This window comes from Hermetia illucens, chromosome 1 (genome assembly GCF_905115235.1).
Source record: "Hermetia illucens chromosome 1, iHerIll2.2.curated.20191125, whole genome shotgun sequence".
NCBI lineage: Eukaryota > Metazoa > Arthropoda > Insecta > Diptera > Stratiomyidae > Hermetia > Hermetia illucens.
In genome coordinates, this window is record NC_051849.1 from 64,316,267 (window position 1) to 64,342,504 (window position 26,238).

The window sequence follows — 26,238 nt, forward strand, 5'->3', positions numbered from 1 at the left end:
GGTACTGGGGCCTGACAAATTTTGGATGAAGAACTTGGTCAGCATACGAACCAGATACCTATAGACGTGTTGATGTGTTATGGACTAAGCCGAATCGAATCGACTACCCCAAGATAGCGCCAGAATCACTTGGCGCAGAAAAGTGGAAAAAACCTGAAGGGAGATGAAACACATGTAGGCGTAGTTAACGCACTATGGGCAAAAAATTGCAAATATATATGTAATACTCGGAAATTATTTTCCCTAGTAATCGAAGAGTTTTTTACTATGAACACTTACATTCTTTCTAACCCTCATACGTTAACATTCCACCTGTTTGAGGCAAAATTCTGATGACTGACATCTACCTGTTTATAGAATGACTGGCACTATCTTCTCAAAAACATCAATTGCAGATCCAAACAGAATGAAAGTTCTTCTTTACAAATATCAGTGTCACAAATTTTCTTTTAGACAGCGTCTATGTCACTCATTGTCAAATGTGAAATTTCATAAAAATGTATTTACCATAAATTTCGGCAAACATATTTTTTCAACAAAATTTTAAAATGCCCACAGGTCAGAAAATCTATCATTTGGATAACATTCTCGAAGCACGCAAAATTCGCCCTGAAATTGAAGCACGCTGGGTAGAAGTCGAACAAACTCCAGACCTTTTCCGTTACAAACTGAACGTCCAAAAACGGCGTATAATTGATGGGGAGTACGGATATATACTTGAAGTAGGAACGTTTGAGTTTGATTGAAGTTTCACTTGAAGACGTCACTAAAAATAAATTCACAGTTGAATGCTGAACGCGGTACAAAACGACGTAAACCAATGGTAATGGACACCCTGAAACCACCAGTTAATGAAGAGGATTTTAACTTTACCGCTATCAAGCCAGAGGAGAAGTTATTAGGCATCAAATTCAAGGATTATATTGTGTCGGTACTCATCAATGCTAGCCCGGTCACAAGGTATCATTGCTTGCTGGTCCTGAAACTGGAGGAAAAACTTCCGCAAATTCTGACTTTCGCGGCAATACAATTTGCAATCCGATTAGTACGAGTCCTTAATACTTTGGATTACAAAGTTGGATTTAATAGCCCCGGAGCTGGAGCATCTGTGAATCATCAGCATCTGCATCTTATCTACTCGCCAAGCGAGTATTTCGTTCAAACAGCTGTGAGTCTTCCCCGTCTAAAGGATTGCTAGCATTTTGAATTTCCTTGTGATGTGGAAGGAAAAGGAATTAACCTTCTATCTTGAAGTGTGCAACCAGTCAGTCAGTCCCTTTTTGCACCGTCCTAAATCCTTAATTATACAAGAGATCATTCCTATCGAGTATAACCCGTATAAATCTATTTCTAGGAAATAACCAGGCTCCGGTCAGGAATCTACCGCCTCAGTCCCAAGTACGCCGTCAGAGCCATTTGCTTCGTATTGCACGATTCAACTTTTGAGGAATTCGAAACCGAATCCGCCGAACGTGTTTACAAACTAGTCCGATATATGATCGACAAATCCATTCCGCATAACTTGTTCATTACATTGGCGAAATGCGAGCACAACAAGGAAATGAGGATTTTCATTTTTCCACGCAATGAGATAAAGCTCATAAAGGATGTGAATGAACTCAACATATCTTATTGTGAATATGCTGGATTCTTTCCACTACCAAGTGAGTGTACATTTATGGAATCAGAGGTTATTGCTTCAAACGAGGTAATTTGCAGACAGCCAACTATATGATACTCTAGACGAAAAAACTATTTTGGACGCTATAAAGGAACAACAGTCATGGGCCTTCGACCGACTTCTAGCCGTGGTTACCAATACAAAATTTTTTCCACACAGGCAAAAGCGACGGCAGTCGTCCGGACAAATTTAAAGGGACTCGTTTGGAAATAGATACAGCAGTTTATCTTAATTCTGCTTTAATGGATGAAAAATTATCAGAACTGAAGAAAAAATTATACTGAAGTTTCACAATAAAAGCATTTTAAATTTAGATCGTTAGGCGTCCCTCTTATCATTTATTTTATATTTACGTCCCTTAATTGTTTTCGGCGCAGAATGTGGACCAGGATCGGAACTATCATCATCATCATCAACGGCGCAACAACCGGTATCCGGTCTAGGCCTGCCTTAATAAGGAACTCCAGACATCCCGGTTTTGCGCCGAGGTCTACCAATTCGATATCCCTAAAAGCTGTCTGACGTTCTGACCTTCGCCATCGCTCCATCTCAGACAGGGTCTGCCTCGTTTTCTTTTTCTACCATAGATATAGCCCTTATAGACTTTCTGGGCTGGATCATTCTCATCCATGCGCATTAAGTGATCCAGCCACCGCAACCTGTTGAGCCGGATTTTATCCACAACCAGACGGTCGTGGTATCGTTCATAGATTTCATCGTTATGTAGGCCACGGAATCGTCTGTTCTCATGTAGGGGGCCAAAAGTTCTTAGGAGGATTCTTCTCTCGAACGCGGCCAAGAGTTCACAATTCTTCTTGCTAAGAACCCAGCTTTCCAAGGAATACATAAGGACTGGCAAGATCATAGTCTTGTACAGCAAGAGCTTTGACCCTATGATGAAACATTTCAAGCGAAACAGTTTTTGGAAGCTAAACGAGGCTCTGTTGGCTGACAACAACCGTGCGCGGATTTCATCGTCGTAGCTGTTATCGGTTGTGTTTTTCGACTCTAGGTAGGAGAAACTTTCAACGGTCTCAAAGCTCTAGTTTCCAATCTTTATTGTTTTCGTTTGACTAGTGCGATACTGAATGAAGGTAGACTCTACATCTCGGGTTGTTCTTCTCATAATGTCAACATCGTCAACGTAGGCCAATAGTTGGGTGGACTTAAAGAGGATGGTGCCTGTCGCATTTACGTCTGCATCGATAGGGCATCCTCTTGTCTTAGCCGGTTGTTGATGTTGAATGGTCTTGAGAGTAATCCTGCTGCTTTTATCGGGCGTGGCAAATTGGTCAGGGTCAGCCTAGTCAGTCTTATCAATTTCGTCGGGATACCGAATTCTCTCATGGCCGTGTATAGTTTTATCTTGGCTATGCTGTCATAATAATAATAATAATAATAATCGTTGGCGCAACAATCCATATTGGATCAAGGCCTTGAAGTGTATTAGAGCACTTCATTCAAGACCGTAACGGTACACCACAGTACACTGTGGGAGGCAATGTGGTCAGCATTGCGCTCGCCCGAGATTATTACCCTGATTTGACTCAGGTACTCATTCACAGCTGAGTCGACTGGTGTCCGACATCCAGTCACGATAACAAATTCCTCCGCCCCCAGCGAAATTTGAACCGCGACCTTCCGCTACGACAGCCCAGCGCTCTAACCACTTGAGCCATCCGGACATGCTGTCATAGGCGGCTTCAAAGTCGATGAAAAGATGGTGCAACTGATGGCCATATTCCAAAGAGAAAATCTGATCTGTTGCTGATTGGTCTGGAGTGAAGCCTCTTTGGTATAGGCCAATGATATTCTCGGCATATGGGCCTAGCAAGATAGCAGAGAATATCTTATAGATGGTACTCATCTATACCTCTATAATTGCTGCACTGCGTGATATCCCCCTTTTTATGTATGAGACAGATAATGCCTAGTTGCCAGTCGTCAGGCATCGATCCGCTGTGCCACGCTTTGAGCATTAGTTGATATTTAACCAATTTGGCTGTAATTCCATCGGTTCTTGGCGGTTTATGATTTTTAAACCGGTATATTGCACGAATTCTTTCTTCTATGCTTGGTCGTGGCAGCATTTGTCCGTCGTTTTCAGTTGGCGGGACCTTCAACTCGCCAATATTTAGGTTGTTGAGCAGTTCATCAAAATACTCAACCCATCGCTCCAATATGCCCATTCTGGAAATCGGATTTCCCTCTTTATCTCGGCAGGATGAGCATCGAAATGTATAAGACTCTCCCAGACTTCCTTCTTCCGTCTGTGAAGTCGCTTCTCTGTTCGACGGAGTTCTTGGTAGGTCTCCATCCATTTCTCCCTTATAGGTGTTACGGAGGGGCTGTGTTGTGAATGGCTTCTGTATTCACCCTCACCATGTTCTCAGCGGGGATTGTAGGTGGTGTTGTAATTCCAGCCCGGAGCACTATGCCAACGAGATAGTGATCCGACCAGAACCATGCTGACCTACAAAGGTTAGGTGACCCGCCCATCGCAACCTTACAAGCGGGGCCTCTTTCACAAACAAATGGCTATAATGTCACTTCGATTGAAATTGACCCTACAACTACAGAGTCCTTCAAATTTGAAAATCTCAACTGAACTAAATTGAATTGCTTGAGCACACGAATCCAAACTGAAGAACATTTGTGGTAGCAGATGATAAATCGATTTTATTACCAACTGAAACATTAACAGTGCTAAACGCCCCCTTTGCTATTCTGTCCAGTGCAGGTACTTCAAAACCAACGTCAAGTTATAGCGGTTATACACGAATGTTTTCTCTCCGCTGTTACATGGGAACAGCGCATAGAAAGTAACCCCTGTGGACAAGATAATTGGAAGACATAGATGGCAATTGATAAATTAGACCATGTCGACGATTCCGTTGCAGAATATGCCACCATATGAAACCCGCTACCCCAAGGTAGCTGACAGATGGATCGCCCTAAAATTACTTGGCGTAGGATAGTGGAGGAGTACCGCAAATTTCCCGAAAAACCCCGAAAAGAATCAGTACATATATTTTCTACGGTTCTGAGTCACTTGACGAAAAAGTTTCACCCGCAATCACTATTTGCGTTCCCACAGAAAAACTACACCCTATTTTCATTATCATTCTTTAAATTGTCGCTGAATTCCTCACCCCTTTTTGTCTAGACATCATAGTATAGTAGTCATAGTATATTTCACTTCATATTTATGAGAAAAAGCTCCACAGATAGGTTCCATTTTTCCATGGACTACAAAAATCATGGCATCTGTTATTTCTTAATTCAGAAATGATGCTTTGAAGAGAACAGTAATGGATTTCCTTCACTTTCACTTTCAGAGTCATCAAAAATCCCTTTAACTTTCAATTTAACGGGAATGGGAATCAATTAAAGCCTGTAATCAGTTAGAAGATGGTAAAATCCAGAAGCTTTTATCTCATTAACCACTCTGAGAAATCTGAAAATTTCTAAACTTGTTGTCATTGGCTTAATTGAACCCAATTCCAAACACTTACTAAAATTCGATTAAGAAAATTGTGGAGAAATTTAGACGCAGAAACTAATTTACAGCAAACTGCCACGCAAGGACAATAAAAGCAATGAATGAGAAGTTCCAAAGACTTATCAGAATAAAACTGCCTAATATCAGTATATAAGTACGTATATGTCCATAGATGACTTGAGTTAAAGACAAAGATTTTTTCATTTCGGGTTTTCTGAATTTAAGGCTTAAAAAGACTCCTTGCTAAATGTGAAATGAACACAATAACAGCGTCAGATTCGCTTTTCAGTTATGTCCAAAACTTGGCAATGCATATACCTCAATATCGAGTTAAGGTTTCTCCAAGCCTTCATTAACAGTTGTACCTGCCGGTGTCATCTGGCCTGAGAAAATCCGGAATAACCCAAGTCGCCATACGGGCCTGGTATCGGTGGATATGTTCATTAGAATGCGAAAATGGCAACCGATAGGTGGGAGAGCCACAAATGCATTGCAAGTGAAAAGTTCGGTGTTTTCTGTTTTCGCTTTATTTCATCGAGAAAATTAACATAAGACGGCACGATATTAAGGGGTAGAGCGCCACTTTTTCAATCGTGCTGCTCTGGGTTCGAATCCCAGTCGTCACGAGTGTCTATGTTCGCTTTATATTTGTCTCGCTGTTGGAAGCTTATCAAATTGCACAGCGTTAAGTGTGATAAAAATGAAACTAAAATACTGAAAATTAAATAGAGAAAAAATAATAACAACAAAAGGACTTTGCGGATGCGCTATACTCCACAGAGGAGTGAACAGAAGATATGCATTATCATAGAATATAGGGATGGCCAATCGATGCCATGGGCATGGTTTTGTAGCTGGCTCACAAGGTGATGTCCTCCAATAATTGACTAAGCCGCTCGAAAGTTTCCTCTCGAAAATAACACTTTGATACTATACAGATAAGGGAGTTAGGTAGTATATCGTCATGGTAGGAGCACCACAGAACTCAGTGTACCTCCAGTGGAATGTGGTGTAATATGAAGTCCATCTCCTGCCCGTGCCGAAGAAGGCTATGATACTCGGTTTTGGGGATTGGCTATTGTTGTCATCATGCAAGATGTTGATAAAAGTGTGGCTAGAGATGGTGAAGCTTGATTTCGCCAAGCAAAAAAAGGTTCCGATCTTGGTTACCAACTTTAGGAAAAGGAATACGACTAGTATTCGAATTTGTGGCCACACTATCACTTCCTTCCATATACCTGGGGGTGGTGATTGACGTGAAGTTCAATTTCAAGGGATACCAGCTTATCAGCATTGGAGGCCCGAAAGATAATCGTAGATTATATGTGGCCGGAATAGTTTGCCCTGTAATATTATAAACAGCGACAAACTGGGAGGAAGCACCAGCGTATTTGAACAATCGAAGGAGATGAACCATGGCGTTCCGTTTAGTGGCGTTAAAGGTGTGAAGGGCCTTCAGAACAAAACAGGCGAGGCAGCATGTGTTATTGCGAAAACGATTCCAGTGAACATTCTGGCAAAAATGCCGCGCTATCTGCACCAGAAAATAAAGATGAATTTATCTAAAAACAAATAGGAAAACCGGAAACTCGGTGCTTCAGATATGAAAGGTTTTGTTTGCTTCTTCTGTGAGTAAATTTGAGTGCAGAAGTGTACCATTTGTTCCTAGCCCGTTATGAATATGCATTTAACATGTCAGACTACTCACTCTAGTGTGATGTTGATATTTAGTTGCAGTAAATTTACACGGTAAAGTAAACTTTGGGCTACTGTAACTTGGTTAGTAATGGTATGATTTTGATTGAACTTGGGGATAACATGTAGAGTCTATATTTCCACAAATTTTTATAACTCAAGGGTAAACTTAAGGGGGGTTTTATTCAATTTCCCCAAAAATATAATATACTGTTTGTTGAATCCATTCAACATTGTACCAATATTTTATAATATCAATATAAAATAATCATATTCAAAATTTAATCGATAAATTTTCAAATATACTAAAATCAATTGCAACATTCCGGTTTCACATTTCGTCTAGAAAAAATTTAAAGTTAGCATATTTCAATTTATCATAACGTTCCGATCCAAATGTAATTTAATGTAATTGGATCGATCGTTCAATTTTTTCTTCAATCAATAGCTGACCCCATCAAAATCAATGCACATGCCAAGTAAATTTGCAATGTAAACATTATCTATTTTTCACACAGTTAATATTAAGATTATTTATGTATAAATACACTTTGTTAGGTTAAGAAAAATCAGTGAGATTATAACGTTGATATAGAAACAACAGTCTTTTCTATAATTCAAATATTTACACAAAGGTTCCTCACTCCCTTTACCCACAAGTGATTTGATCCTACTACAATTGGATCCTATCGCTTTCCTTAAGTTAGATTATACAACGACTGGAGCGGTCGTTCTATAAGCTATCAACAAATGGTCCGTCGAGCCTACCAAACGAGAGGTCAATCGAACCCTCAAAAATAGCGGAGAAATGGCGGAAGTATTACTAAAACACCAGCAGGACATCGCGAAAGAAGGAGAAATCATAGAAAGAAATTATAAGAAGGATGGCCCTTCGCGTAAAACTGACGAATACTATTCGAGGAAAATCAACAGGCTTAACGAGCTTGTTTCGATATTTCGCTCGAATCATCAACAGCTTCTCCTCTTATTGGATCCAGAAGATCCATACTTCGAATTATACAAGGAGGTGGAAGCCAAGTTCGCCTCATTTAAAGACCTAATGGAAAAAGATCGGTATCAGTTACCGACGAAAATTCCAACTAGCCTTGGACCGGAAGGTCTTGCAACGGCAGTTACTCCGTCTGCCAATGAAAATCAGCGCTATTACTTAAGTGAAGACTTACCGAAACTCCCAGCAATCCAGATACCACTCTTTACCGGTCTTAGTAAAGAATGGAGAATGGAGTCATTGAATTATTCAAATCAGTCATTCACGAGAATAGAACTCTAAAAAATATCCAAAAATTACAATACTTGCTGGGTTATCTTCGAGGAGAAGCGAAAGAAGCCGTGGCACATCTCCAGCTCACAAGTAGCAATTACGAAGCTGCGCTTCTTATTCTGGAAGAACGTTTCTCCAACCCTCGGCAGGTGGCTACCGAATACCTAGATTCAATACTGGACATTAAAAAGCTGGATTATAGATCCACAAACGATGTCATATCCATGTACAATACAATCAGAAACTGCCTTGCCGGTCTACAAAATTTGGGGTGCGCGACTAGCCATTGGGATCCCATCATAATTCGTATTATCATGCGAAAATTCGACACTGAAACACTCAGATTATTCGAAGAAAATTTGGGCACCAACAAAGATTTCACATCCGTCGAAAATCTATGCTCTTTTCTACTGAAGAGATATCAACTGTTATCCACAATAAAACAAAAGCCCACAATTTTCGAAAACAAAAATAATTTTACTCACCCGCAACAAAAGAAAAAATCGTTTCTCGTATCTGCTACCGCAAAACCCAATTGCATTCTCTAAGGGTAAACATAGACTATTTGCTTGCGAGAAATTCAAGCAATTCGAGGTCGAAAAACGAATTGATTTTGCAAACAGCAAAAATTTATGTCTAAACTGCTTGTCACATGGAAACAGTTTACAATGCAAAAGTAAATTGCATTGTTTCGAGTGCAATGGCCCGCATCATACATTGCTTCATAAAAATTCTCCAATAAATTCTAATTTTGCAACTAAACAAAAAAATTCGCAAAAAACATATACGGTCATACTAGCCACTGCACTAATCAAGGTGAACAATAAGACCGGCGGTCAAGTTACCATCCGAACGTTAATTGACCCCGGTTCACAAATTTCATTTATAACCCAAGCCGCAGCAAATAAGCTGGGATTGCAAAAATACAATGTATTGGCAGAAATCACAGGTATTGGCGGCATACATGCTGCTACAATAAGAAAAAAGATTAATGTGCACATTTCGTCAACGTACGAAAATAAGTTTAACTTATCCACTGATATGCACATAATGCCGTCATTGAACATGACACTGTCAGAAAAATCCATGAAGTTGGAAAGACCGACATGGGTCAATACTCTGCAACTTGCAGATCCGAACTTTGAAAATTCAATGAATATCGATGCAATACTATGGGCCGATGTGTATGAGCGCATCGTTGAGCCCGAAATTAAAAAAGGAGAAGTTCTTCTTGCCCAGAAAACCAAGCTGGGCTAGGTTTTATTGGGAAAAATTCCAATAATAACAAATAACTTGATCAAGGCATCAGCTAACATAACAACTGCAGAATTTCAACAAAAAATGCAACGATTCTTTGATATGAATGAGAAAGAAACAGAACAGTCTGATCAAAAAGAAATCCCAGAAATAATCTATCAATCCACAACCGTCCGTGAACCAAACGGAAGATACTTGGTAGCACTCCCCTTTAAAGATGATAACAAAATTCCACCACTGGGGAACTCTCGGAACAAGGCATTGATTATCTACAAACAACTTGAAAAACGCTTGAATCGAGATCCAAAGCTGAAAAAAGCATACAATGAGGTACTACAAGAATATTTAGATTTAGGCCACATGAAAGAGGTACCACCATATGTGGGGGATGATAGAAACGTTTTTTACCTCCCACACCATGCGGTGGTAAAGGCCGAAAGTAAAACGACAAAAGTCAGAGTGGTTTTCAATGCCTCTGCAAAAACTACTTCTGGGTCCAGCCTCAATGATCATTTATATACTACGATTAGATCGATGCTTCAACTTGCGATTGACGAAGCCCATAGGTTCCCATTAGCAGCAAAACGTTTAAAAGAAAACTGCTATGTAGATAATGTCATGACAGGCGCAGGAACAAAAGAAGAGGCAATGAAATTGCAAGAGGAAATGGTAGCCTTGTTAAAAGCTGGTGGTTTCAACCTTCGTCAGTGAGCAACGAACGATAAGGAGTTATTAGAAAACATACCGGCTGAATTACGGGAAGACAGTATTTGCGAAATATCGAATGATCAGACCGTTAACACATTGGGCATACAGTGGTATCCAGCAGACGATATTTTGAAATTTAAACCACTTAAATTCAGCGAATCCGAAAAAATAACAAAGAGACAGCTTTTGTCCAATATCGCCTCAATATATGATCCATCACAATGGCTAGCCCCATTTACAATAAGAGCGAAAATTTTAATGCAGCGAGTCTGGCAAACCGGAATCGGCTGGGACGAGGTTCCTTCTGATGATATCCTGACGGAATGGAGGCAGATAAAGGATGAGCTTTCAGTTTTACCATCGATTTGTATCCCACGTTGGACTGGTTACTCCATTGAGGATACAGTCGAATTGCATGGTTTCTGCGACGCATCAGAAGTCGCATACGCAGCGGTCGTATACCTTAAGACACGTCATACCAATGGGAAAAGGACTACTAACCTTTTATGGGCGAAGACTAGAGTAACACCACTAAATTCAAATACAACGCAACCAAAGAGAGAGCTCAACGGGGCGGAAGAACTAGCCAAGCTTATGGAGTTGACAATTACTACCTTATCTCTCGAGGGCGTTCCAGTATATTGTTGGTGCGATTCTTAGATTGTTCTTGCATGGCTGCAGAAGGAGTTGGTAAAACTGGAAAAATATGTAGCTAACCGAGTGAGCAAAATAAGACTTCTTAGCAAGAGTTCTTGGAAATGGAGCTACATTAGATAAAAACAAAATCCTGCCGATTGCGCCTCAAGAGGCATCAAAGCGCAAGAACTGAAAACACACAAGCTATGGTGGGAAGGTCCGACATGGCTTTCGCAAAATCAACCACCGGTTGAACTGCTCAGCTTTTCTGGAATTATCATACAATGGACGACGACTTTCTAACACGCTACTCCAATTTCGCCAAACTGGTTAGAATCACAGCGTATTGCACGAGATTTACGACGAAATCCAAAGGAGCCATATTGGCAGACGAATATGAGCAAAGTCGGTTGAGAATCCTACGAATCATTCAACAAAACGAGTTCTCGGACGAAATCGACGATATTACGAAAGGAAAACCTCTAAAGAAGAGGCTGAGAAGTCTTAATCCGTTCATCGACCGCGATGGAATTCGACGGGTGGGGGGCAAGCTTCGCAACGCGAATGTAAACAATGATTACCGACATCCGATCCTTTTGCCGCCCAGTCATCATGTCACCCATTTACTAATTCGAGAAGCTCACGAAAGGACAATGCATGGTACCGTCAATATGGTTCGCCAATACCTACGGATGCGGTACTGGCTCATAAATGACAAAAAAAGTATTCGACATGAACTACACCGATGTCTGACCTGCCTTAAACAGAACAGTAAACCAGCTACTCAGCTGATGGGTGACTATCCAGCAGTTCGTATCAATCCAGACCATCCATTTATGCACTGTGGAGTCGACTTTGCTGGACCCTTTAGAACACGCATGTCTAAAGGACGATCCACTGCAACCCTAAAAGGATACATTTGCCTGTTTATATGCATGGTCACCAAGGCCATACATTTGGAATTAGTTAGTGACCTGTCTACTGAGGCCTTTTTAGCTGCATTCAAAAGGTTCATCAGCAGACGAGGTCTATGCAAAGAAATATATAGCGACCATGGCACAAATTTCACTGAAGCCGGCGTGAAATCTGCAAAGAGGCATATAAAAGGTGTGTTCGACGAATGTAGAATCGTGCCAACTTTTGAAGAATTCTCAACAATTCTATGCCAGAGAGAAGCATGTCTCAACTCGAGACCACTTGTACCACTATCGAACAGCCCAGACGATTTAGAAGCATTGACGCCGGCACATTTTTTGGTTAGCAGACCACTGATGGCCCTTCCAGAAGTCGACATAACGAATGAATCACTACATGATCGCTGGCAACAGTTGAAACAAATTAATCAGATATTCTGGAAACGGTGGGTCTACGAATATCTTCATCTTCTTCAAAAGAGGGACAAATGGATAGCAGAATCACCTAACTTACGATGCGGTCAAGTGGTATTAATCCGAGAAAGAGAAACTCCTCCCACGAAATGGCCGTTGGCTCGCATTTTAGAGGTACACCCAGGACAAGATGGGAAGGTGCGAGTGGTCACTATACGATACCATGGTAACAAGTGTAAACAAATTGGTATCGTTAACCTTTGTCCGTTACCAGATGACATTCCTGCAGAACCCACTCCAGGACCGTCCATCAGCGACAAACCAGCAACCACCATCAGAAAACGTCCACCTGTTCCGCGAAGAGGTAAAAATCCTCCAAAACCAACGTCCCCATCAACTGCTAACCGGAAACCGAGACGAGCGAAAAAACCCAAAATAGCACCATGCACTTGGGCGAAGGCACTGCTAAACATCGCCATTCTATTTTTTACCTTCGCAACCGCTTTCACCCAGGATACATCCACAGAGTATTATAAAATCTGGAAACCTCAAGCTGGATACTACGTTGAGAAACTACAACCAGCAAAAATCATTAGAGGAAAACTGAGACTAGAAGTCGATCTTCCTCTGAAAAACGTCAACCAAGACCTAGACGGAATAGCTTCTACTTTGAACAAGAGCCAGGAGATGTGCCAGATGACCCAAGATTTACTTCAGTCCACTCATTGCGACGTATTACTACGACATTTAACTTCCAAGCGCAATGAACTCACCAGGCAAATCGACGAATTAACAGATATTCCAAGAGTTCTAAAACGAGACAGAAAAGGAGTCTTCGGAACAATCATGACAGCAATATTCGGGGTTAACGATGAAGTCTACAGAGATATTGAAACACTTCAAAGAAATCAAGAGATGACCCTAAAGACGGCAACTGAACAGAATATCCTAATCAACGCTCGCATAGATGACATGAAATTTTACACCACTCAAAAGCTGAGCGAATTTAGCAAGAAACAAGCAGAGGTCATAGATTCTGTAAACTCAATGAAAAAATGGTTCTCGAAGGTGGACCATGCGGCTATAGGCGTACAGGTGATATCAGCCTATTTGGCTGCTATAAATTACTACGACGAGTTGGCGGACAAATATTCAAAATTTAGTGACTGCCTCTATGGACATGGTAACATACTTAGCTTCCTGACTATGGCGATGGTGACGAAGACGATCAGCGAGGTCTCAACACAAATTGGACCACAGTTCACTATTTACAAAAGACCTTAAAGCCGAACCGATCTTATTCGTACCCAAGAGGACATCATTGTATATGGGTACTTTTATATTGTAGAGGTCCACAGCTATGAGCTTCTTCACGTCACAGCAGTTCCACAAAGGTTGCAACCGAACCAGTTCCTTTTTCCTCGAAGTTCCACATCGTTAGTTGCCGTAAATTTTAACCAAGAAGCGTATTTCGAGCTGGATAAAGAGGGACTTGACTCCTGCGAAATCATCGAAGAAGTTTACCTTTGTTCACCTACCTTGACAAAGAACATTAATCGTTTTCCTAATTGCATTATAGATGAAGTTTACAACCGACCGGGCAAATCCAGGTGTCCGCTACTGCCAACGATAGTCAATGAAACGCAATGGACTGAGCTGACAGCGCCGAATACCTGGCTTTTCACTACAATTCAACCAATAACGGCCTCGATTTCCTGCGCTGGCGAAAGATTCGAAGTTCTACTGAAGGATGTCGGCATAATAAAAACAGCAGGAGGTTGCCTTACAACAGTCGAGGGCATGAATCTACGATCGAGCACCACGAAAACGAAGAAGGTTACGCAAACGTATATGAAGGAGGTTCCATGGTTAACTTCAAAGAATTTCACTAGTCATCCCGTCAACGATACGATCATAATGAAAGTTGCGGATGCAAGCTTTGAGCTACCGACACGAAATAAAACATCGCATGAGGTCCTTCTGGAAAAAATTCATCACCAGAACCTCATCACAATTGCTACAAGTGTGCTATTAGTGGCAGCGGTTATGCTGTTCCTATACCTCCTGATTAAAAGACGATTCAGTATAAGGCCGAGTCCACAATCATCAAACGAAAAGGAAACAGAGGAAGTACAAGACAACGTGCCGCTATCTGAACGATTTGAAGAGCTCATTGCCCGGCCCCCAATATGTTGAATCCATTCAACATTGTACCAATATTTTATAATATCAATATAAAATAATCATATTCAAAATTTAATCGATAAATTTTCAAATATACTAAAATCAATTGCAACATTCCGGTTTCACATTTCGTCTAGAAAAAATTTAAAGTTAGCATATTTCAATTTATCATAACGTTCCGATCCAAATGTAATTTAATGTAATTGGATCGATCGTTCAATTTTTTCTTCAATCAATAGCTGACCCCATCAAAATCAATGCACATGCCAAGTAAATTTGCAATGTAAACATTATCTATTTTTCACACAGTTAATATTAAGATTATTTATGTATAAATACACTTTGTTAGGTTAAGAAAAATCAGTGAGATTATAACGTTGATATAGAAACAACAGTCTTTTCTATAATTCAAATATTTACACAAAGGTTCCTCACTCCCTTTACCCACAAGTGATTTGATCCTACTACAATTGGATCCTATCGCTTTCCTTAAGTTAGATTATACAACGACTGGAGCGGTCGTTCTATGAGCTATCAACTTATTTTGAGCAGATATCGGCATGGAGATTATGTTGAGACCTGGACACTGTATAGAGGAAAATTCATGATTTTTTTTCAGATTTTTCGGTTGGGTAGTTTCTGAGAATGGGTTCATGAAAGAAATCATCATTTTCCACACCTCCCACTCACCGCCTTTTTAAAAAATGTCAAAACTTTCATTTCATACCCAACATAACTATATTCGCTGAAAAAAATGTTATACTTTTCTTTTGCATGTATGTGCCCCCCCCTTAATCTCAACGTAGAAGGATATCACTCACTGTATGTCTGGGCGTTCACAGTTTCCACCTTCTCGCCAAATTTCGCGTCAATCGGTATAGCCGTTTCTGAGAAAACTGACACATACAGGAGGACAGCACTGAGGGCATGCTCTGCCTTCAGGACTGTCTCAGATAATGCAGCATTCGTTATCTCTGGAATGATGCCGATTGATATCTTCGCAGATGAGATGGCGAATGCGAAGCCAATCTCTCCCTTACCGCAGACGAAGAAGCCTGAGAGGGGGAGATCCATAAATAGATGACAAGAGAAGTGGGAACGCTCGGGAAAGGGTTGGTGGACTCACAGGCTAATTCCTGCTATCAAGGAGTGGTTGGAGAGACGACACGCCAATACCTCCACAGGTTTAAATTGGAAACCTCACCCAACTGTCCAAATTGCGATGGAGCCCCAGAGGACCCAGAGCATGTATTCTTTCACTGTCCGAGATTACATCTAGAAAATTGGAATGCGGTCAACTCCATGATCGCATCTATCCAAACGAAACTGCGAAAGGACGAGGAGAGGAGAAAAGCACCGTCACATGCATCGCGTATAGAAGAAAGGTGACTAAGCTAGAATGTATTGTTTTGTAGAAATGATAATATTAAAATATCATATCATATTCCTGACAAGTGAAGTGAAGCTGAAGAATTTGACAGAAAGTTAAGATGTACAGAGTTTTGTTTTTAATCATCCGAAAATGTGAAATTTTGTTCCTACGAAGCAGTATTGCGGGAAACTTTGCTACACTGTTGCAAATTGAAACAAGTCGAGAAACCAGAAGCTGAACGCTTCAGGTATGAAAGGTTTTATATATTTCTTTTATAACAGTATTTGAGTGAACATTTCTCCCATTAGTACTTAACACGTAAAATATGCACATATTAAAAGTATGTGAGAGTATCCACTTTTCCGTGATACTGACATTAACATCTTGAGTTTGCACCAAAGCACCAACGTTGACCTATTTGTTAGTAATAGTATGATTTTCGTCAAACACAACAGGATCATGCTCCATATTATAGCTTATATTGCTGTAAAATTCCGTTAGTCTAGGGTAAAATTAAGGGGGATTTTGCAGTCAATTATTTGCACAGATATCGATATGGAGGGTATTTTGGAGTCCAGACATCTTATAGTGGTAGCCTTCTTATTTTTTTTCAGATTTTCCGGTTGGATAATTTTTGAGAATGGGTCCGTAAAAGAAATGATCACTGCGAGCATTCACAGTTATAATCTTTCCGCCAAATTTGGTGTCAATCGCTCTAACCGTTTCTGAGAAAAATGCATGTGACAGACAGACAGACCGTAAACGGATTTTAATAGGGTTTGATTTTACATAAAACCTTAAAAATGGGCCGCTGAAAGTCTTAGATTGTTTGTCGAAGCTTATGACGGTTACGCAATATCAGAGAGCAGGTTCAGGGAATGGTTTAGCCGATTCAAAAGTAATAAATTTGACGTTTGCGACCAATCACGCCCCGGTGCACCAAAAAAGTTTGAAGAACTGGAAGCGCTACTCCAAAAAGATTCGTGTCAAACTTTGCAGGAATTATCAGAAGCATTAAAATCTTGATGTGACAGTTGCAAAACGCGTGCACAAAATTGGATTCATCGAAAAAGAAGGAAATTACGCATCGCACCAGTTGATCGAAAAACAACAAGAAAGGCAATTAGCACAAAGAGAAGTCAATGTTTATCGAAAAATTACCGATGATGAAAATTGGATTCACTATGGCAATCCTAATCCCAAAATCAATAGGGAAGCCAGGTGAACCGTCAGCATCGATACCAAAACAAGACATTCACCGCAAGAAGCTTATGTTGGGTATGAGGTGGGAACAGGGAGGTGGGATGTATTACAGTTGCTGCAACCGAATGAAACTGTGACAGCTCAACGATATCGAGAGCAAATGATCGCTTTAAGTCGAACATTGTACGACCTGAATGGGCTGAAAGACACACGGACGTAATTTTGCTTTACGACAACACTATACCTTACGTCGCGAAAATCGTAAAAGAAGCATTAGAATTACTTGGCTGGGGAATTTTGCTCTTCAGACATTGCATTTTCAGACCATGTTCCAATCGATGCAAAGCGGTTTACAAGACCAGCATTTCAAAAACTACTCAGAAGCCAAAAATTGGGTCGATTCGTGGATCGCTTTAAAAAATCAGAATTTCTTTCACAAAGGGATCCATATTTTGCCCGAAAGATGGCGAAAGGCCGTCGACGCAAATAGGAAATATTTTACTTAATTTCAACTGCAAATGTCTTTTATTATTACACAATTATTTTCGAACACTTAAAAACGCCTGGAATGGAAAGTGGAATTAGCAACGTTTCGCTACCACATATAGTCCATAACATCATAAAATTTAATAACCCATTAAGTTGGACATAAATGGAACGGCACATTGCTGGCAGTTCGAAAATAACGGGATGTTATTCGCGATTCCCATAAAAGTGCGTTCAATAGCGCCATGACATCGAAAGATGTCACCACATGCACGGGCGCACAGGTTCACTTTTAGAATTTTTGTGGGTAGCCAAGTTTCATAGTCGCTCAGAGTGAATATACTCTAATGTGTTTTGATTTAATTTGCTGCAAAATGCCACCTTGGCCATAGAACAACCAACCAACAATAGGACCACAACCCCAAGTACACTTCCTACTCGGCACGGGAATGGTAATAATGTCCCACGCTGACTCTATATGTCTCCATAATCGGTAAATCTTAACCTGGTTAACCTCGAACTCCAGATCAATACACGGCACATATCATGCAATTATGATTTCAGCAAGGTATTCTAGGAAGCTACGAATGAAATTTCCCCTGATGTGATTCAATACCTTTCCAATTCGATACATTGTTGTCTTACAGCAATACGTACTAAACATTCAAACTGAAGTCGAACTTCAATTTTTTATTGGTTTTTAATTATAATCTGTTTATTTTTCTTGTTCTTGCATTTGCCCCTTTAGTACGTAGCACATAATATATGCATTTATGTGAGAGTAGCCACATTCGGGTGATATAGACATTCATAGTCTTGAATTTGCAAAGAAGCGACAACTTTAACCAATTATAAATTTGTTAATAATAGTGGTACGATCATACTCTATACTCTCATTACAGCAAAAGTTCATGGTGTAAGGATGAACTTGAGGGAGGTTTTGCAGCCAATTACTAAAAATTATAGTAATACAATACCATTAACTTTATCTGAACAGATATCGGTATGGAGGGTATTTCAGAGCCCAGGCACGATATAGTGGCAGCCTCCTGACTTTTTTCAGATTTTTCGGTTGGGTAGTTTCCGAAAATGGGTTCGTTAAAGAAATGATCACTTTAGACCCCCGCACTTCCCACCTTTCTAACAAATGTCAAAACTAGGACCAGTTTTGGAATGTACTAATCGATACCTTTTATTTGATACCCCACATAACTATATTCAGTGAAAAAAATGTACAGCCCCCTCTCCTTACATTCGACGTAAAAGTATGTAACCCCGCTTTCCACGAAATTTGGTGTCAATCGCTGCAACAGTCTCCGAGAAAAATGCGTGTGACGGACAGACAGACAGACAGATAGTAAACCGATTTTAATAAGGTTTTGTTTTACATAAAACGTGAAAAACGGCAATCCGACAGAATGTTCTAAATGCCTTCGCTCTGGTTATCGTCCCACATAGCATTAACAAATTTGCGTACATTCTTAAAACTGCGTGCGCGACTTCGTTATAATTATTAACAATCAAGTCGATTTTTTCAAGGACTGTGGAACTACTAATGCTATACTCACTGACCGGTTTCTCATCGGGAGCTACCAGATAGCTCAATCTGTCAAGAACCGAACAATTTAAGCGTCTCAGATAAATGTTAATCTGTCAAGAACCGAACAATTTAAGCGTCTCAGATAAATGTTATCAGCCTATCGTGAACTGCGATATGGAAGTGTCTTTCGCCCTGTCGGCCTCTAGTGATCCGAGTACTGGTGGATCATCAAAGACAATGAACAGTGCCTCGCGGTAAGGAAAATGTTGTGTTGGACCAGTGGCACAGCACGATATGGTTTGATATAAAGACATTCGCGGTCAATATGAGATTGCACGTTTCGTGAAAAAAAAATCCAATAGAGGCGTCTTCGATAATATGATCATACAATTCGCGCCGCGAACTCACTGACATTTGCCTTAGCATCGAAGTCGATGGGGAGCGATCCAGACTCCGACCGAAACAGTAATAAATTAATACGATCAATGGGAGTTTAACAATCTTTCAACTCCACCCGAACCAACCCGGGAGACTACGATACGGGTCAAAGGTCCAACAAGAAGAAGAATGAAAATAACCACCCAACCATATTATGTCCTATGAGCTATGTAGAAGATGATCATTTACAAAAAGGGTTTTCCACTATCATTTTACGATTAAAGTTCTACCAACCTAAGTTGAAATTAATGTCCATGTTTTTTTTACAGTTGGTATATAAGTTGAAAAAAGAACGAGGTTTTTTTCCTTATCCTGTAAATATTTTTATTTTTTCCCGCATACAATCATTTCGAAGACCACGTGCCTCCTTCCTCAGTGCTAGTAACTTTCTACCAACCCTTTATTCGCTATAAGCACCATGATCATGTCCTTGATAAGAATCAATTTTTTTAGCCTGATTGCAAGCTCGTTCAGTAATGGTTAGGATGCCTTCAAACTGTTTCTTTGTCCGGTTGCAGCGAATATTTCAGTTATACCCGTAAGTACAAAACGGCATTATCCTTTTAAAATAGAGATAATAATTGAACCTCTCTAGCGGTAAAGCAGCGAAATTGTGATTTGGGGTCAGAACGGTGCTGAGTTAAAAGAATCCAGAAACAGGCCAAATGAAATTCTAACTACGACAAGGGATACCAAGAGGGTAAGGGCCTAAGAGATAGCTGTTAGTGAAATTCTTCATGATTTTTTGTTCAGAATTGATTGTTTTGAACAACAATTTGAGCTTAAGATTAATCTTTTGCGGTTCCACAGGGGAAATTAATGGTATACTAAACTAACATTATAAAAAATATTCAATAAGTACTTACGTATCACATAGGCGTCGTTTGTAGGCGGCGAATCTGAATATCGATTTAGCTTCTTCTCCGAACAGTATAAGGAATTCAAACTAGCACTTCGCACAGACAATCCATCATCTGCACCACTAAACTTGAATATCTCCAAATTGTTCTCCATCACATCGTTATTAATTGAATTATTCGATTCGAAACGATATAAATTCAGCGTCCTATCATAAATATTGTCGTAGGACTTGTTTAAAAATTGCGTGGAGAAGACTCGTGTTCCCATCTTCACTCGATTCCGGTTCGGACTATAGATTTTCGGTTCGAGATCATTCAACTGACGAACTTTAGGACATTCATTCTCTTTATTCTGATTCTCTTCTTTGCTGCGACCGCAATTGTTCCTGTCATTGTCCTCGACAACCGGAAAATTATTGCTTTTTTCCGTCCGTTTGCAGGACTTTTTACTGTCGTTTTCGTGACTACCATTCTCGTTTGATGAGCACGACCCAACGGTGGATTTGGAACGTCGCAAAAAACGTTGCTTCAGCTTAATCAATCTATTGTCGTTCAACATAGATTTCTTTAAATTTCTGACACGTAGTCCACTAGCCTTCAATTGTTTATCAATTTTCTTGATATTTTCCTGAATGCCGGAACTGATACCACCCCCTCCAATCCCATTTGCCATGTTTGCACGATTGACGTCTGCTTCGAAATCATCCTTGCCATTGTTGGGCTTCATCTCCGCATCCTGTCGCCCAACAGCCATATTATTGTGGTTCTCGAGCATGCCCTTCATGCTATTACTTTCGACTCCATTAAATTGGCGTTCCTCATCACAGGCCCCGGAACCCGACGACTTTGTCGGCGTTGTCGATGCAATTGGAATATTTAATTTATCCGATAAAGTTTTTAAGGATATAAATGAGTTTCTTAGCTTCATGTAGAATTGATGATGTTCCGATGCCAGACTAAATGCGAAGTAACTTCTGAAAAAGTGGAATTAGATATCCAAGGTGAAATCAAAACTTAATGAAGACCAAATTTCAATGAAATACTATTAAAACAAAGTAATTGTGTGAATGCCAAATAGTCATCGAAGGAAGGAAAAATTGGAAAACTTTCCGCGACAGAAGTCTCACAACAGTGGAATCACTGCCTGGATACCACGTCCTTTGCAACTTTCTTGTTAGGAATACCGATCCCCAACCTATATCCTCGCAATTGTACTTTTTATAGGGTAGTCCCGAAATAATCTTCACTTTTCAAACTAAAGTAAGTTCGTAGCGAACATAGACGTGACATCCTTAATTGAATTAGCAAAATGTTCCTTTATCATATACTTCTTACGTGACGAGACGACATGGGAATAATTCAGTACAAATTACAGGAATATGATTCCTTTCGGCTGGAACTGAATACTCACTTTCTTCCATCCATCTTTAGCTTATATTTTATCCTATTATTGTCTTTTGCTTTCAGACTTTCCGTTTTTCGTACAACGATGCAGAGAATATGCTTTGAGAAACATAAATTTTCAATTTCGAGCCATTCGAAGCTCATATAGAGTTTTCTTTGGTAAGAAGTTTTGGAGTTGGTTGAAGGATTTGCCTGCGGCTGACGATCACGTTCAAACAATGCAATTCCGCCTAAAGAGATTCCCACGTACACGTCAACCAGTATTGATTCGTCGGTGGTCTGGAAGGAAATTAAAAGAGAAAAAAAAGTGATTAGTGCAGCCAATTAAAATATTGAACTTAAATTTTAGAAAACACACGGAAATTCTCCTTGTAAATTAGCGGTTTTTCCTTGGCCATGACTAATTTTTTAGTTGTAGAAGTATAATCCCGCCTAATGTATCAAAGGAAAAATTATGGAATATTCGAAAGTGAAATGATATGCTTTGCCAAGTGATTACAGTTGCAGATATTAATATAATAAGTACGTAAAAGTATGTTTCTTGCAAAGTTTCCGGCGAGCCTTAGAGGGCCTGGGGTCCGCCCCAGAATGAGTTAAGTTCTAGAAACAGAGTGATATGTTTCAGTTATTGGAGCTAATTGAACGTCAGAAGCAGCGTCGGATTGTTCGATTGCTCTTAGTGACAGACCTGTCACATTACCATCCATGATCTCAGGCCACCCTTGTTTCGGTCGACCTTTGGATCATTTCCCATCGACTACGGTGTTCAGACCAATATGAGCAAGCGAGTTCTTGTAAGCGCAAAAACATCTCCATACTATCAAAACCTCCCTCCCTCCCCCGACGGTGTAACGCTACATCGATTGGAAATGTAGTCATTTTGTATATAATCATGACGTTTTACGCGACTGATTCGGGACCCATCTTTGTCTCCATTGCCACGAGGTGCAGAACACTGCGATAAATTTTGGAATTGAGACGTTCGTTGATGCAGCGATCATAAAGAACACCAGCTGCGAAACGCCACTTCATCCAAGTTGCGTTTATGTGTGAAGAAATTTCATAACGCAGATCAGCATTGACTGATATCTTCATTCTGACTCTTTTTCGTTCAGATTCAGTATCAGGTCGTGCTACATGATCATTCCACATTTGGACAAGTTGAGCGTGCATGGCGCTGCATATTGAATGTTCCGTGTGACCGTATCCATAACAAGAACGAAGAAAAATGGCGAGACGGCATTTCCTTAATCCACTGCAAAACTTCCAACTTTGTAAATGTAGTGGTTTAAAAAAGTACTAGTTGAATCCCTTCATTTTTATACCTCTCACGACCATATTCGTTGAGAAAAAAATTGTGCCCCCTCTTTCTCATGTATATATGGGAATCCCACCCTTAAACTCAATAAAAAATGGCACCACTTCCTATTCGCAAAAGGATTATCAGACCACACATTCTGACCAAATTTGTTGACCATCTGTATATTGACAATCAGTGTTTTGGATTGCAGTAAATTTACAAGTAAAAGACAACTTTATATATATATATATATAATATATGGTTGTTATTCACCCCTTGGTGAGGTATAACGCGCAAATCACTTCTACACGCCATTGCTCGCAGTTACCTGAAATGCCCATCGGCTGCCCTCACGACTTCCTAAGACGCCCGCACTCCTCCGCTACTATTCTGCGATAAATGACTTTGCAGCGGCCCACTCGCCGGCCATCTTGGGGAGTGCAATTGTCGCCCCTACTTAATGTGTGATTTAAATATAGTCACTTTCGCCCTCTGATCACAGTGCGTATCAGTGCCAGGCCAGCTCTTCGTTTGAGATAGCGTCCGACCAGCGTGATCCGATCATACAACGCAGACAGGTGTGGACGAAGGCGTGGAGCTTTTGAGTAACCGTAGAGTTCGCTTTAAATGTGCTACTCCCATATAGTAACACAGAAATGACACTAGCACAGAACAGTCTTAACTTGATCTTGATGTTGAGATAACTGCATTTCCCCACAAGGCAGCAAAAGCGGACCTAGCGCTGCAAATGTGTGAGCCAACTTCCAGTTCGGAGCCACCGCCGCCAGAAACCACACTTCCTGGATATACAAATTGATCGACGCCTTTGGTGCTCTATCCATTAATGCAGGGGAGAGTACGATGACCCGTCAGACCGAGAACCTTGGTTTTCTTGGTCTATTTTCAGTCCAAATCTACTTGCCTCTCTTTCCAAATTCAAAGCCATTTGTCCATGACCCGGTAAGAGAGGAAACAAATGTCATCAGCGTAGTCGAAGTGTTTGAGGAACAATGTCATAGTCCATCCAATTCCTCCACGTCCTTCGAATAAGGCAGCATGGAGAACGTCACCGATAACAAAAAGAAATAATATTGGTGAGAAGATGCAACCCTCCAATCCACTCTGAACCTCAAAATCAACCGACATTTTACCTCGGTGCAGCACCTGCCATTTTGCTCGCTCTAATAATACCTATGAATTTCTCTGAAATGCCCCTTCTGTGTAGGGCACTCCAGATACACTCCCAGTTCAAGCTACTGAAAGCTTTCCCGAAATCAATGAGGAACTGACGCAGCAAAGATCTAAACTCTGCATACTGCTCCAAGAATCCGCAGAAAAATCCGGAGCGGAAACCAGCCTTCTCCCTGTCGATCAGGTCTTCGACACTTTCTTTGATATGTTCCACGAACATGTAGCCATTATCTTTGCGACACATTCTTCCTATTGACACACTCAAAACAGATGTCCTTCTTTGGAATCTTAACTAACTCCCTGAGAAAGATCTTGGATTCCCGTACGAGTGGAAGTAGCAGATCTACAGTAACTGCATGTAAAATGATAAATAATTATGCCGTGAGACGCTTGACGGTAGCCGCTTTACTCCATCTGAGTGTATTGATGGTCGAAATGATTTCTCTTCTGCTTGGAAGGACAAGCCATTTCATCTACAAGAGGAGGAAGCTTACCGAATGTGCTACAGTTAATAACCGTGGTGTAGTATTGTTTCCATCTCTTTAGTCGCTCGAGTCCGTGAATGAGAAGTCGATCTTTGACGTTTTTCACAGGACCATCGAAGGATTTCATAATCCCGCATACATTTTTGAGATCATTGCGTTCTGCGGCATCTTCCGCTTCCCTGACCAGCGCAATAACAAATCCTCTCTTGTCATGGTAGTAAGCACTACGCTGAATTTTTCGGGATTTCACTAGGTATCGAAGTCAGAGCGCGTCACGCTCGACATCACTCGCAACGGTCAATAGAGCCTTAAACCTTCTTTGTTCATCGATCCGCTTCCACGATTCCGCAGTCAGCCAAATTTTATAACGACCATTCGAGACGTGGCCGACGGCCTATGTAACACCCAGTAAAAGACCATTTTTGATGGCGGCCCAATTCTCATCGATATTCTTAGGCGGGTTACCTAGTATACCTGCTGTCCGCCCGATCAGCAAAATAGGTCTCCCACTGCTGAGCGACAGTTGGATCATACAAGCGGCCCCTCGATAACTACCTACCTTGTCGTGGTGAGGGAGCTCAGTTAGGAAGTGCCTCCGGGAAACCAGAGATAACAGCTGAAGCTAAGCGGTAATCAAAACCCCAAGCCAAGCTGTGACTACCGTGCTAAGAGCTGAATGGTTACAGGGTGAATTCTGGGTACCAAATGACCGCCAGTTTCAACTAGCCTTGTCTGGGCAAAAAGGGGCTCTGCCGAGATCCACTTACTTTTCCCAGAAAAACAAACTATGAACTATGAAAAAATTAAAATCCCAAAGCTCAAAACAATACAAAAGCACTCCGATCATGACGATTCAACCCTGAGGTGACCCAGATTCTCCACTTGTTCAAGTGGGATCCAACCCAATTGAGACCCAGTCCTTAACGGACAAGCCGAAGTAGTCCCCTTCTGCCAGGACTCCTGTCCCCGGCCTTCAGTCGGCGCTACCTGGTGAGGCCACAGTCTTGCTTACGGCTTAACATCTGTCTTTGAGCAGCAAACAATCTCCGGGCAAAACACAGCCCCGGGTCAGGCCAATGTTGAAGGGAAAGGATCGTCCTGGGCATCTGCGACTAAGGTCAAACCATAGCGGCGGCGATCTTCTGACGATCCCAACTGTTCGGTTTAAATGACTGCAAATAGGGCTTGACGAGCAGGGGCCAAGTCTTCATTTGCAACCAAGAGTATCGTGGCCCATTGATGCGTTTTGTATGACGACACCAATTCATCAGGTTAAGATACTAAGCAATACAAGCAGCTTAGGAGGAAACTCTTCCTAGCTGTACGGACTGCATGCTCATAATGGATTATATATACCTCCAGCTGGATTAAGTTAGGCAGCAAAACAGGAGGAACAGCCGATAGGCCAGGAATTTTTCTTACTATCGGCGCTCCTGAACCAAATATTAAGAAGGTTTGGGAACAAACAGTCTACCATCTCTACTACAGACTTGGGGCCTTCACATTATAAGTGTCGGCTACTAAGACCATTGAAGGGGACGTGCAGCCCATGGCATCTTCATCCGAATCGTGGATGAGATGCCAATCTCTCATATAAATTTTCAGCATTGTAAAGCGGCGACCGCACTTATCAGTCGTCGAGTCAATAGCTGCAAGACACGTATATATCTCATACAAGAAGATTCT

At 40.9% G+C, this 26,238-nt stretch overlaps 2 protein-coding genes across 5 annotated transcripts in view; one reads left to right on the top strand and one right to left on the bottom strand.

Moving 5' to 3' along the window:
• The window catches only part of LOC119652307, a 710,323-nt gene that overhangs the window by 88,931 nt on the left and 595,154 nt on the right, over positions 1–26,238 (bottom strand). For all 4 annotated transcript variants that reach the window (XM_038058200.1, XM_038057485.1, XM_038059052.1 and 1 more), the window contains 2 exons: positions 21,584–21,855; positions 20,179–21,146 (listed from right to left, as the gene is read on the bottom strand). In XM_038058200.1, coding sequence (XP_037914128.1) covers positions 20,179–21,146; positions 21,584–21,855 — 1,240 coding nt within the window. The remainder of the gene's footprint in view (positions 1–20,178; positions 21,147–21,583; positions 21,856–26,238) is intronic.
• LOC119656124 (GDP-D-glucose phosphorylase 1-like) lies at positions 447–2,002 on the top strand. The gene is made up of 4 exons (XM_038062795.1): positions 447–722; positions 785–1,168; positions 1,355–1,664; positions 1,720–2,002. Exons 1-4 carry the CDS (start codon positions 549–551, stop codon positions 1,872–1,874), a joined length of 1,023 nt encoding a protein of 340 aa, XP_037918723.1. The 5' UTR covers positions 447–548; the 3' UTR covers positions 1,875–2,002.